Raw genomic sequence first — 13,282 nt, forward strand, 5'->3', positions numbered from 1 at the left:
GGCCCCTCTGTTTGAGTGGGCTGAGCTTATCCTGTGGACAAGGGGTTTGTGCACCACAACGCGGCTCTGAAGGCCAGCCTGTCCTCATGGCACAGGGCAGAACAGCACAGCACAGTCCTGGCCATGCTCAGGCTCACTGATAACGGGGATCACCAGCTCCACAATGGGCTTTCAGTCAGGATCCATTGGAAGCACAACCTCTTCCCATCTGCCTGTGGATCCCATTTTATGTAAGGTCCTTCAGACTTCGTAATTGCCCAGCCCCACATGGGTGGACTTCCTAGAGGAGTAGGAGGAATTACCCATGTTTAGCCAGGGCATGGTCTCCACCCCCTGTGACATCTCTCTAGCCTCCAGCAATGGAGCAAATCAGAAATACCTGTGTCTGAGCAACCTGCTCTTACTGAAAATGTCCCAGCTCATTGCAGGGGGTTGGACTAGATGACCTCTATAGGTCCCTTCCAACCCAAACCATTCTGTGATTGAGGAAGGAGAGCGGAACATGGATTTTTCTGTGTGGCTAAGCCAACAAAGACAATGATGGGGAAGGTTTTGCCTCCAGTCAGCCCCACTACCAGGGGCAAAGATGAAAGTTGTCCTCAGCTGCTGTGCTCTGCTCTAACTCCCGAAGCCCAGATTGAACATCCACATCAGAAACCAAAGATAACCTTTGGTTATCACATCTGCCATAGAGATCAGTGTCAGGATCCTGGGTATCAGTAAAGTGATGAAATGCACAGAAAGTGTGGAATGGAGGATGGGAGCCTGCAGGGTATCAGGAGGAATTTCCTTCTTGGTTCTTGAGACGACTACTCCAAAGTACCAGTGGAAAAGGTCAGAGGAATGAGAAGGGTGTAAATACATATCACAGGCTGCAGACTGAATTTGTAAAATGACTCCAGACAATTTCCCTTCTCCGTTGCAGAAAGGAAGTCAGCACTGATCCTATGGCGCTGAGAAATGATGAGACGGATCCAGGAAGGACATAAAATGAAATAGGATGTTGGAAACAGAAAAGTAGGAAAATAAAGGTTAAAGAGAGGATGAAGTAAAGGAAAAAAAAAGTCAAGGTAAGCGTACAAGACAGTGTGCATAGAGCAGAGAAAAGAATAAAGTGGGCAAGGGACAGGGCAGCCAAAAAAGGAAAGGAAGAATTCCTGATAGTAAGCATTTTGGTGGCAGTCCAGTATGGATTCAAAAATTGTCCAAGATCAAGACTGAAGCGTTTTCCAGGACCAAGTCTAGGACACGCAATTCTGTGAATCAAAGGAGGTTTACAGAACACAGAAAAATGTGCTTGAGCATGTCCAAAGCAATTCTGCCTCTGGAAAACTGCTGTGAAGGACAAAGCCCACACTACACATCAGCTCTGAGCTACCATTCACACTGCTGTGTCATTAGAAGTATTTTTAGATCGAACAAGCTTGAATGCACATCATCGGTTTGCAGCAGAACTTGGATTTTCTTTGAAGTTTTTTACACGTGAATCTGTCCTACCAACATTAATCATTCAAACAGGTGATAAGTGGACACGGAACTGCCAAAAAAGCAGAAATATGAAGAGAGTTAAGTCTCCAGGAAAAAAAAAAAAACACCTTAGATTTTAAGTGCAGAGGTGTTTGCATTTATCCTTTCTGAATAGAGAACTTTTTTTTTAGTCAGAGTATTTATTTGCCATGAAGGATAATAGTTTCCTACATGTTTTTACTGACCATGTATTTATTACTGTATAACCATATTGCCTCTACCAAATGGGTGAAGAGCAACCTCTCTTCTGTGGAATGTGAAGGTTGTCCAGAGGGGTGGGAGATGCCCCTGGAAGCATTCCAGGCCAGACTGGATGGATGGGTGAGGGCTGTTGCCACCTTTTCACAAGCACTGACAAAAACACAACAAAACTAAAGGAGCGAGCCCCACAATCTTCAGATGAAAAATTACAACATGGTGATGAAGAAGGGATAAAAAGCTCTGGGAAGCCACAAATCTGAATAAATAAGCATCAATTTTATTGAATTGTGAATAATTTAAGACTGGTACAATCATCAGCTTTATTCTCCATGACACGGGGTGGGGAAGGGGTAGAAATGGGGAGAGTGAGAAAGGGGAGGCATGATCTCAAACAGACCATTCACAAATTCCAATCCTAAATGAGAACTGAAAATTAAATAGGGAGAGGAGCAAATGGAAAACATCATAAACGTACACAAAATACTCAATTCCTAGTTTTCTCTTTAAAAATGGCTAGAAAAAATTCATCAAAATGCAGCACTTTTAATCAAATATTTACATTTCTATGTTACAATGAAAAAATGTACATCTTATAGAACATATTTCATAAACTGTTCCACTGGAAACGACTAGATCAAAACAGCAACCTTCCATTTAATATCGACAAAGATTTTTTTGCTTTGTTTTTGTATATTATTTTTTTCTTGAAAGAAAATTGCCACATTTAGACAAGATTTCATACACATAATATCGAAGTTAAGCATCAAGAATGAAATATCAGTTTGCTTCTTTCAAAATGTACAAAAAGGCTAACCAACCCCCTCCCTCCCCTTCCCCAAATAAACCACATCTCATTTATGGCCTGTATCATTCTTGGCAGTTCTGAAGGAAAGAAAATGGTTTATTCGCTCTCAATTTATAACTCAACACGAATGTTGCATAGAATCTTGCATTTCTTGTTGATATTTTTTTAAACAAGCCAACTTTGTAAGGAGGGAAAAAAAGGAAAAAAAAAAAAAAGGAGGTGTTTTGAAAAAGCCTTAAATGAGAAGGAAGTCATTTAAAGAAAGACTTAATCTATGAAAAGTCTTGATAAAAACTATGATGTGTGCACAACAGGTAACCCTGCTTCCCGAAGTTTCAGAAAGACACGGAATATTGTGATGCTCAGAATGACTAGCCTATTCAAAATTGCCTCTCACTTTAAGCCAAGCTAGTGTCAATAAAAAATAACAGGTAATAGAAATTTCTTCCTGAGCTTAAGCACAGGATTAAACATGAGGGAAAAAAAAATACCCCGTTCCCCACAAATAAAACACCACTTTAAACATGTCTTTTAGCACTCAGTTAAAGGTCAACCGAGACATTTTCTAGGATAGCAAGTCCATTTAAAGCCCTAGCCCTGCAAAACTGGATTTTTTTTACAGGCACATGCTCTATCTGCACGGATTCAGTTGGGGGATTAGGTACCAAAATTCACAGTAGTAGCAGGTAAAGTCAGTGCTGGGAAGCAGAATTGTCAAGACTACTGGAAAAACTAACTTCTCTCAAAGTCATCATCAGCATGCTATGGATTTGATTCCATACAGATCTATCCCATTTTTTACAGTACCAAGAACTGGATTAGGAAAATTGGCTGAGTAACCTTTGTTATCCATTCAGTGAAATAATTAAATCAGAGTTCATAAGGTTAAAACAGTAACAACACCAAGCTCTTCCCCCCCATCATTAAAATATTTAAATTTTTCCTTTTACAATATTTTTCTTTTTTAAAAAAAAAAAGTCATCAGCACTTAAAAGTTGTAACAGGAGCAGATTCAAGACCAGCTTAGTAAGACAAAGTACAGTTATGTTACAGAAAGTCATGAGGTATAATAAAACGATCCTCTCAAGCTGAGCCACAGAAGCATGAATTTGTCTGTTACGTTCCTTTAAACCCACAAGCTCTTAAAAAAGTGTTTGTAATAAGATTTCTTTCTGTACATTGAAAAACCAGCATATTCCTGTAATTTATTATAGTTGAAAAGCTTTTTTTGTCCCTCCTGCATGGATAAAACAGCTCTTCAGTGATTTATTAGCTGCGGATTGATATGAACCTGAAATGTTATCTCATTTCCCTCCTTTTTTTGTCACATTTAAACAAATTCTAGTATCTCACACAAACAATATTCACAGCAACTTATGATATTTCAAGAGATGACTTTAGCCCTGTTTCTTTAAATAAAATCCCATAATATACAGCACTAATTTAATCAAACACAATTAGTACAAAATAAGGCATCGCTTTTAAAAGTCAGCACCAAAGGAGAGCTGGAAAGGCTCGTATGAATCCCTACGGAGGAGTGAGGTGGTGGCTGAGGTACAGCTGACATGCTGGGGATGGTGGTGTCACCAGGAAAGTGCAACTCTTTGGGAGGTGTTCTTGTTCCCCAACAGAAGTACAAGCCTTAACACTGATAGTGTGGGTATGTGCGTTCACAGAGGAGGAGAAACCAAACCAGGTTCACAGCTCTGCCACAACTCAAAAGCGTGGCACAGCTAAACTCAAAGCACACAGTACTCAGTACCTTATCTTCTTTTTTCTAGACCTGAATACTGCTAAAATAGTTATTTTTTTTTCTTTGCAATTAAAAAGAAAAGTCATGGAAGTCAGTATTGTCACCAGAGAAGCTCTGGAACTGCCACAGAGCTGAATTTTAATTAACCCCCTGGTTAATTAAAACCAGGTTGTGCTGATTGGAATGAAACCTCTGAACAAAACCCAAAGTTTTTAGAAAACAGCTGTAACATTTCATGGAATTAAAAACTCAAAGTCTGACTCACCCCTTTGCAGGGGTGTAGCTCACCTCTGTGTACAGAGCTCACCATGCCTGTGCACTGCCAAGGGTCCTTTGGAGCTGTAGGACTTCATGGGGCACAGCCCTTCCACTGACTTCTGTGAAGGAGGGAAGCCCCCTCTCCTCAGGGTGGATCAGTGGGATGTAAATGCCACAGAAGTCAGCCCAGCTGGTGGTGTGGATGTAAGTGGGAAGAGAATTGGGCCCTGACTAGCAAAGGGCTACCTGATCTTTCACTTGTAGCAGGATTGAATTGTTACACAGTGTTTGAAAAAAACCTGATTTGTTCAGACTGTATATATATTTTTATATATTCCTATTTATATATATAATCTTTATAAACAAAAAATGAAAGAAAGCCAAGGTCTCAGACTGGCAAGGAGAGCAGCGTTTTTTGTTTTTGTTTTTTTTTTCCTTTTCTCTTTTTTTAGTATTTATCCAAACTTCCCTGTTTTGCAGCTTTGCCTTCACTGAGTATTATTCCCAAGGCAAGCGATATCGCTATAGCACCAGAACTATATGAAGCTGAGTTTAATCCACAAAGCTGATTGGTAAAAGTCCAGCCCTCACGTAAATGTGTTTGGTCAGAAGCAGCAAAGGCAAATATTCCCTCTCCCCTCTCTTTCCAGACAGTACATGGCACAAAGCTGTTTGCTTCATAGCTGTGAAGTTGCCCCCCCGGTCCCTTCAACTTAGTAATGATGATTATTTTTAACATCTTCAGGATCTTAGGCATGAGAGCTTACAGCAACTAAAAAGAAGGAAACAAAGGAATAGTGCAGTTCTCATCATCGTCAAAAGAAAAACAATATAAAGGTCGCTTGGGTTGCCTGCACCCAGGTTCAAGATTGCTCCAAGTGTCTTGTTCTTGCAGCTCTAATACTGAGATCCCAGCCCAGGAACGTGTTCTTTTCGTGAGTCTGTGATCAGGGCTCTTGCCAGGTGGAAACAACCTCTCTCTGTCTGAAGAAGATCACAGCGTCGACTCCAGGGATGAATCCAGGATGTCATCGTGATGGCTGTTGCTGTTGGAGTCGCTGTCATAACTCTGGGGACTGGAGAAGTTGGCTGCCTCCTGCAGTCTCATTAGCATGTTCATCTGCAAAGGCAAGGAAGCTCATGATTATTTGTATTCTGAGGTAGGAACAGCATTAACTCCACACAACAGCTCCAGTGGCATTTGCTTTGCCAGCGGGCAAGGAAGGAAAGGAAGGAACAAGCGGGGTAAGCAATACCGAGACTCAGAAAAGGGGTGTGACTGTAAATCACAGCAGCATTCAAGTTACTGATAAAACACAGGCTTTCCAGTAAAGGAGAAAATGAGACAACAGCCATAGAGCAGCTCCTGTTTCTAATCCCTAGAAACAAGGAAAATGAAATGGTTCTGCTGTTCCAGACAGGAGAGCTTACCAGAGGATCTCCTTCAGCATCACTCACTGGAACTTGTTTGCTGGTGGAGCCTTCCCGGGACACGGAGTAGCCGTCAAAGCCCACGTCCTCAGGCCGCAGCTGGAGCAGAGGAGGCCACTCGTGGTGCTGGGGGGTGGCTGCCCAGGGGTAAGTGTCCATCACCCACTTGGCAGGATCCTCCCAGGGCGCTCTCCTCCCATACAACTGAAAGAGCACAAAACCACGTCAGACGTTCCAACCATCTCATCCAGTGCCTCCCTAACTGAAATGAATGTGCCGTGGTTCTTGGGCTGCAGGAAACACTTCTCAAGCAGGGCTAAACATGAGGTTTTCCTTACCCTAATGAAACACAAAGCCCTTTGTGATGGCACTAATTTGAAAGCAGCTGACCACCTTCTCTGAGACTGCAGTGCCCTTCTCTTGGAAGGAAGAAATGCCCGAAAATAACATCACCTAATAAAGTCAACTTTAAACAGTGTCAGCACACAAAAGAAGCCATCAGTGCTGACATCTGGATTGCACTGGCAGCTGCCTTACAAACTGTCATCCATGGAATGTGGAGGAGGAAACCTGAGATCTGTCATCAGGCAATAATGATGGATGTCAAGGCATAAAGTTTTCAAGTCAGATTTTTTTCATATTCAACCAAGAAAAAGAACCAGCAGCATTTGTCTATGGTCAGGTTTCTAAGTAAGCAAGCTCTGTTTCAAAAACATTTTTCTTTACGGAATAGACTGCATTACTGAATCCCAACGTGTTCACCCTTCCATATTCCATTTGCCTTAGCTAGACAACACACCCATTTTAATGCCTCATGACTTCCAAAAGAATAAATACAGCTTCAGGTGGCTTTAAAACATTTATTTCCACTTTATGAATTGCACCAACAACATCCTTCAGCAACTGGAGGTTGTCTCTGACATCTTGTCACTTGAACTCAGAGAACTGTCCCCTTCCTTTATCCCCCTGCACAAGGGGAAAAACAACAGTCTAGCGAAGAAATTCACCAGTTCTCTGATGGATCTAGGACTATCTCACTTCCTTCAACACTATTTCTTCTTGGTGTGTTTTTTATGGGCTTAGATTTTGCATGCACGAAGTATTAAACTGCTCTGAATACCACCACGTGGTGTGCAGTGAAGCAGGAGGGAGCAGAGGTGCCAGCAGATGGTGCTAGGCAATCTGAAACACAGCCTCCTCCACAGCCCAAACTCTTCATCCTTCAGCCCTGCTATGTTATCTTCCCAGCATAATGGCTTCAAGATGTGGCAAACCAGATTTCCTATTTTAATCTTGTTTTCAGATTTACAATGATACATGTCATTTGGTAAGTGGCATGGATTTTATATTTTTCATGTCTTTTCTCTCTAAAGTCTGAGCGGATCCAAGCTCAGGAGAGACCGAACGACTCACTATCCTCTTCCATGGCAACCAGGTCTGTCCACCCCTCCCACTGGCATGTTTTGCAGGGAGCAAGTCACGGGACAAGGATGGAACAGGTTGATCCACAAAGCGTGAAAGAAAAATCACTGGAGTATGAGTGACAGTGGCAGGAAGCCACAAGGGACTCTGGGTTCTCTTTTTGCTGGTGCTGCATTCTGTACTGATAGACCAAGCAGGAAGAACTTGGGTTTTATACAACCTTCTAATTTTCACATCCCTGTTTTGAAGAACAAAACAAGTCAGCTCCCATGGGAGCAATTATTGTTAGGATCCATTTGGTTTGTTTGTATTTGACCCAAAATAATTCTCTGAATGAGAAACAGAAACATAAAAATAGCTCAGTGCGGATCCACGAGATCAGAGTGAAATTAGGAGCCCACCTTTCTTTTCTGGCAAGCAATTTCAGGAAAGAAAATGTGCTCTCAGAGGAGCCTTTGTGGGTGTGGGGAACAGAAAATAGCCCCAGATGAAACCCACATTTCTAGCATTAGCTTGCTCATTAGCACCACTCTGGCTACTCTTTCAAGCACTAAAGTGTATCTTATCCATCAACCAAACAAAATGAAATTTTTTAAACAGGAATGAATTAGTGCAATTTGGGGAAATGGCACTGAAGGGGACAAGGTGAGAAACTGAAGTCCTTACACCTGGAACACAAGCCACTCAAATAACCTAAGATGGAGATACTGGGCAGAACAAGGAAGCACAAGGATGGTTTTATCAATTGCTCACTCTCTTTCTCCACTTCCATTACGAGTTTTTCAATGCTTTCCACACGTACTGATCAGTGATATGAGAGCTTCAAACCCCAGTACAAGGAGCCCAGGCATTACTGTGAGTATCAGTTTTCTCCCTTACAAGAGCAAACAAAGTCACCTGCTCTTTTTCTCTTGCTTTAGGTTGGAAAGACTCCTAGCTCCCATTACCTTCCTTTATAACAAGTTTTACATAAAATGGTTCTCCTGCTCTATTTCTAGCAAAGTTGCTGAATGTGTTTTGTACTCCAGGATCTATCGTTTTCCTCATGTCTAAGAGTCTACCACAGTTGTCCCAAAGAAAATGGGGTCTCCAAGTACAGACAAATTTCAAACAGCAGTTGCAGTTTGCCCAAATTTTACCCAAAACTTGGAGAATTCATGTATTTCAGAGATTTGTAAGAAGCCATTAGTAAAAGCTTAGTTCAAAACCATATCTTAAACTAGGTGCTTACTCTGGGCTTACTCTGTGAACAAAGACTGATTATTAAAAAACCTCTTTTTTTTCCCTACCTAAACAGCAAGTCCATAACAATTCTCTGCTGAACCCACCTCCTGATTCCAACAAGCTTCACAGTCATACAGACACCAAAAATTGCATGGCAACACTTAAAATCATTCCAAATTGCCAGAGTACGAATCAGTTACTAAGCACAGGCAATCAGTGATGATTTCACTTCATCCTCTGAAAGAATTATGAAGGAATCTACTAAAAAAATCATCTTACGTACTGAGAAGTAATCAAAATGTCACTGCTATGATCCTGTCATTCATGAATACATTTCTCCCCATACACAGCTTTGTTCCTATGCTGAAAGATTTGACTTCCAAAGGAAAATCCTGTGTAACAAAGTTAATGACCACAAGCATGTTTTTCTGATGCACAGGATAATTTTAAGGTGTGCTTCTGGAACACAATATTGAAAGGTATTTGTACGTCTAACTCCCCCCACTGAAAACATCAGCAGTTTGGCATCTAATCATTTCTTCCACTCTCTATTTCAAAAGTGCTTGAAGAGACTAATTCTGCCTGAAATTATTGACAATTCTGGTTCCATATCTACAGAAAATGTTGCCACTACTGAGTTTTGTTACCTTTTGAGCAGATGCCACTCTAGACCTATGATTTTTCCCTTCTGCCTGCTTACCTGTAGCCCTTCTCTAACTGCCTCCAGAAGATATGGAATGATGGAGTAGTTCCACAAGTCAGTGAACCAAACTCTAGAACCATCTACATCTATTGGACAGGAGAGGAAGAGCCGTGGACCTGGAGAGGGAAATTCAGACATTACACTCAAATCACAATCACGATAAGCATCAAAAATAGGATTGATAACATCTAAAAGTAGGGTTTTAAAGAAAGCCTTTTTTACTAATTACAAAGATACACCTGCTATACAGGGAAATAGAATACATATATTTACATATGCCTGAGCAAAGCACTTACCAATAGTAACATCAGAGGAGCTGTGAGCCTCCAAGAATTTGTTCAGATGTTGCCAGACCTTGGGAATCCAATCAATAATCTTAACCAGCTCTGCATTCCTCATCCTGCCACTGATCTCCGTCTCGATCAGTTTTCTCCTCAAGAAACGGCCGAGAAAGCCTTTGACTGGCTCAGTGTGGTTTGCACATAGCACCCATCTGTGGCAGAACAGTAGAAATGGCCATCATTTCTCTTCCATGCTACTGAATGTAACTATTCTTGACTACATTTCTCTTCTTATTTACAGATTATCAGAATCAAAATGGGTTATTCCAGTCATGCATGGTTTTCAGCAAAAGTTACTTTGGAATACTTCACTAGATGAACCAATTTTTATTGTGCATTGTTTCAGCTCATTTGTCGTTAATCTGCTTTGCCTAAATAGTCTTACTGAAAATCTGGTAGAAGGTCAAATATCTTAACAATCCTCTGTAAAGTAAAAGCTTTATGAACCCAGTTCCTTTAATGACAGCACCATAACCAAGCTGCACATGTCAGGGCAGCAAGCAGGAGCAAATGGCATTTCCCACTCACTTTGCTGTTTCAGCTGATAAGAACAATTTCAGATGACTCAGTAGCCATTGCTCCTTTACTACATTACAGACCACAAACATAAATGAGAAACATGAACAAACAGTACCTGAAATTATGGTGAAGTTGAAGATTAGGTGTGGAGGAGGTGGCTTGGTTCATTGTGCCAATAATATATGGACTATTGGGAAAAAAACACAAGCAAATCGAACTTGTAAATTTTGGAAAACAAGTTTTAAGTAAAACCTGAACATTAAAAAAGGTTATTCAAAACTCTTTTGTCAAAGAAGGTTTTGTAGATACTTATAACCAAATTCTCTACTGAGATTCTGAGAACATCAAATTCTGAAAGCAAACCAGAAATCCCAAAACAGGACTTTCACTACAAACAGGGTTTTACTACCAAAGATCTACATCATGAAGCAAATGCAACTCCTTTTTAATTACTTATTTCATAAAAATGGATAATTTCATGAAGGAAAAAGATCCTTCTGAAGCACTGTCCACAATATGGAAAACCTGGTCATCTTCCTCCACATCATTAAATTAATGTAGACCTTGATTTTGTGATTGGATTTTGCAGCTGCAGTGCTCAGAGTCCAGAATTAACATTTGCAATGTGTTCTGATACTATTTCTTTACCATTTGTGGTACTTGCAGTTCAGGAGTCCATTGAAGATCTCTCCTAGGGAGCTAACATGGTGCAAATTATCCAAAATGATGACAAGAGGCATATCCACAGCATTATTTTCACTGTTACACTGGTCTGCCAAGTTGGACAGGTACTGGCGGAGTTCCTGCAAAGCAGATATAAAGAAAAGAAGGAAAAAAAAATTTTTTTTCTTCACATTCCTTAAAATTCAATTAAGATAGAGAAGCTTGGTAACAAAATCTAAAGCAAAAGACTCTGACATCTAACAAATCACACATTTTCCATAAGAAAACACAAGATACGGTTTTCTTTCTCTTTTGTAGGTCATGCTGAAGACTCAAAGACTGTATCAGAAAACCTGTGTGACATAAGGGCTTAAAGGGGGATAATATTTTGTAATTTAATTTGTGGTTTTTATTCATCAGTGTCAGAACTGAGAGGTCTGAAATATATTTTTGTTTCTTTTCAGGAACTTGTTCAACTCTCCCCATCCTGAACCAAACTGCATTCCAGCTAGATTTGTTGTATCATCTTACAACTGTGTTTCTATCAAAATACAGTTGACAAAATTAATCTGGAACAAAGCATCCCTCGTCAGAGGCCAAATTTGGATGCCTTCAGTAATGCTGTGTAAGAAGGATGAGCTTTTGGTGCTGCTGCTGAGTGGTTGAAAAGCTCTCAGCAGCTTTAAAGCATGTCTGAAATCATACAAGTGGCTTACAACCATAACTTCAACCATTCCTTTCCTCCATAGGAAAATATGCCTAAGGCCATCAAATATACAGCTTGCTTTCTTTCTTTCTCTCTCTTTCTCTCATTCTTTCTTTCTCTTTAATCTAGATGATCACTGGCAGTATATTCAGCAAAACCAGCAGCACATAAAAAAGCAGAGGCACGCCTCACCTGCCCAGGAATGTGTCTGCACAACAGCCCCTCCAAACCCAGCACATGATTACAACTGCTGATACTTGCAGCTGCAGAAGCTCCTGGCAGCCTGGAGATGCATTTGAGGGTTTTGGGAAAAGTGCCCACATGCAATAGGGATTGCTTAAGTCTCTGGGAATTTTATGCAGGTGTTTAACTTCCTCGGCAATTCTCAGGCTCCTAAACACTTGAAAACCATGACAGCTTTAGGTGTTTAAATACACACCTGGAAGCCTGCTGTTCCAGGCCCATAATCAGGTGAATCTGAAAACCTTAAATACCGTTTCCTTCAGAATCAACATAATGCCTTGAAAATAAAGGGAAGTTCAAAATGATGTACACTAAGAAAGGAGTCTTTCATTTTGGACCCGTGCTAGGGTAGGCTGTGCACGGGTGGTTTCTGCGTGCTCACCTTACTGGATTTATGGTCGACGTTGAAGGTGGCAATGATGCCCTCAGCCAGCTCCCTGCCCTCTCTGAGGACCATGTACTCGGACAGGCGGTTGGCCAGGTAGGTTTTGCCCGTGCCACTGGGGCCGGACAGGATGATCCGCCTGTGCTCCATCAGCAGGGACACGTAGCGCTGCAGGATGGGCTTCGGGATCAGCGACTCGAACACCAGCCCGTCCAGACTGTTCTCGCAGAGACCTGCAGCAGGGAAACAGCCCTCACTCACAGGGAGTCCCAGTCTTTATCCAAATGGACCTGACCAAGCTGTTCTTCACTTCAGAGCCAAAGCCCTTCCCCACCCTGGTATCCCTCGTGGCTGAGAGAGGCAGACATAAAGCTGGAAAAACAAGTGCAGGGGTGACCTGTGGGCTTAGCCTGCATCCTCCTTCAGCCTGTTTAAGTCCTCAGCTGCATCCCTAAGGCCCTTTGGGAGCTGCCAGACCAAAGCATTCCAGGCCACACTTCTCATGCACAAGCCATCCATTTTACAGCATTTCACCACACACTCACCCAGAATGTACCTGTTTACTTTTGGATCACTAGACAAAAAAAAACCCCCAGCTATCATCAACTCCCCCTACTTTCCCAAATGCTTGTAATTAAACTCCTTCTCTGTATGCTGATAGTTATCTCCTCTAACAGAAAACTCCTTACTGATAAGCATTTATGCCATGTCAGCAGTCACTTTAGGCAGAATTGGCTCAGGGAAAAATATACATTGCTTCAAAATAAACAGCAGGAAGGGAAGCTGGCAGATCACCCAGAGAAATGTTTGCACCTCAGTGGTTACTTGGAATATTAAATATTTATATAGGCAGCTTTGTATCTCAAAGGTATATGTAAGTGATTTTCCATAAATTGATTGAATACATTTCTATTTTATTGCAAACTGTTATCACTTCTGAACCTTCAAGGCACAAGTCAAGCCAGTGCAAGTTAAATATAAACTCAAACTGCAACTTTACAGACACAGCTAGACTTTATGCAATATTTCAGTTAGGATTTATGACTGGACAATGCATTTTATATAAGTAGAATATCCTGGGTTCATGTCAAGCCTCAGTAT

General features: G+C 41.3%; 1 protein-coding gene across 12 annotated transcripts in view; it reads right to left on the reverse strand.

Moving 5' to 3' along the window:
- Positions 1 to 1,983: 1,983 nt before the first annotated feature.
- NAV2 (neuron navigator 2) overlaps positions 1,984 to 13,282 on the reverse strand; it is a 366,621-nt gene continuing 355,322 nt past the window's right edge. For all 12 annotated transcript variants that reach the window (XM_048306045.1, XM_048306044.1, XM_048306043.1 and 9 more), the window contains 7 exons: positions 12,179 to 12,414; positions 10,833 to 10,987; positions 10,300 to 10,371; positions 9,621 to 9,817; positions 9,322 to 9,440; positions 5,976 to 6,179; positions 1,984 to 5,664 (listed from right to left, as the gene is read on the reverse strand). In XM_048306045.1, coding sequence (XP_048162002.1) covers positions 5,539 to 5,664; positions 5,976 to 6,179; positions 9,322 to 9,440; positions 9,621 to 9,817; positions 10,300 to 10,371; positions 10,833 to 10,987; positions 12,179 to 12,414 — 1,109 coding nt within the window. In that variant the 3' untranslated portion in view covers positions 1,984 to 5,538. The remainder of the gene's footprint in view (positions 5,665 to 5,975; positions 6,180 to 9,321; positions 9,441 to 9,620; positions 9,818 to 10,299; positions 10,372 to 10,832; positions 10,988 to 12,178; positions 12,415 to 13,282) is intronic.

The sequence above is a fragment of the Corvus hawaiiensis genome, chromosome 6 (genome assembly GCF_020740725.1).
Source record: "Corvus hawaiiensis isolate bCorHaw1 chromosome 6, bCorHaw1.pri.cur, whole genome shotgun sequence".
Taxonomy (NCBI): Eukaryota; Metazoa; Chordata; class Aves; order Passeriformes; family Corvidae; genus Corvus; species Corvus hawaiiensis.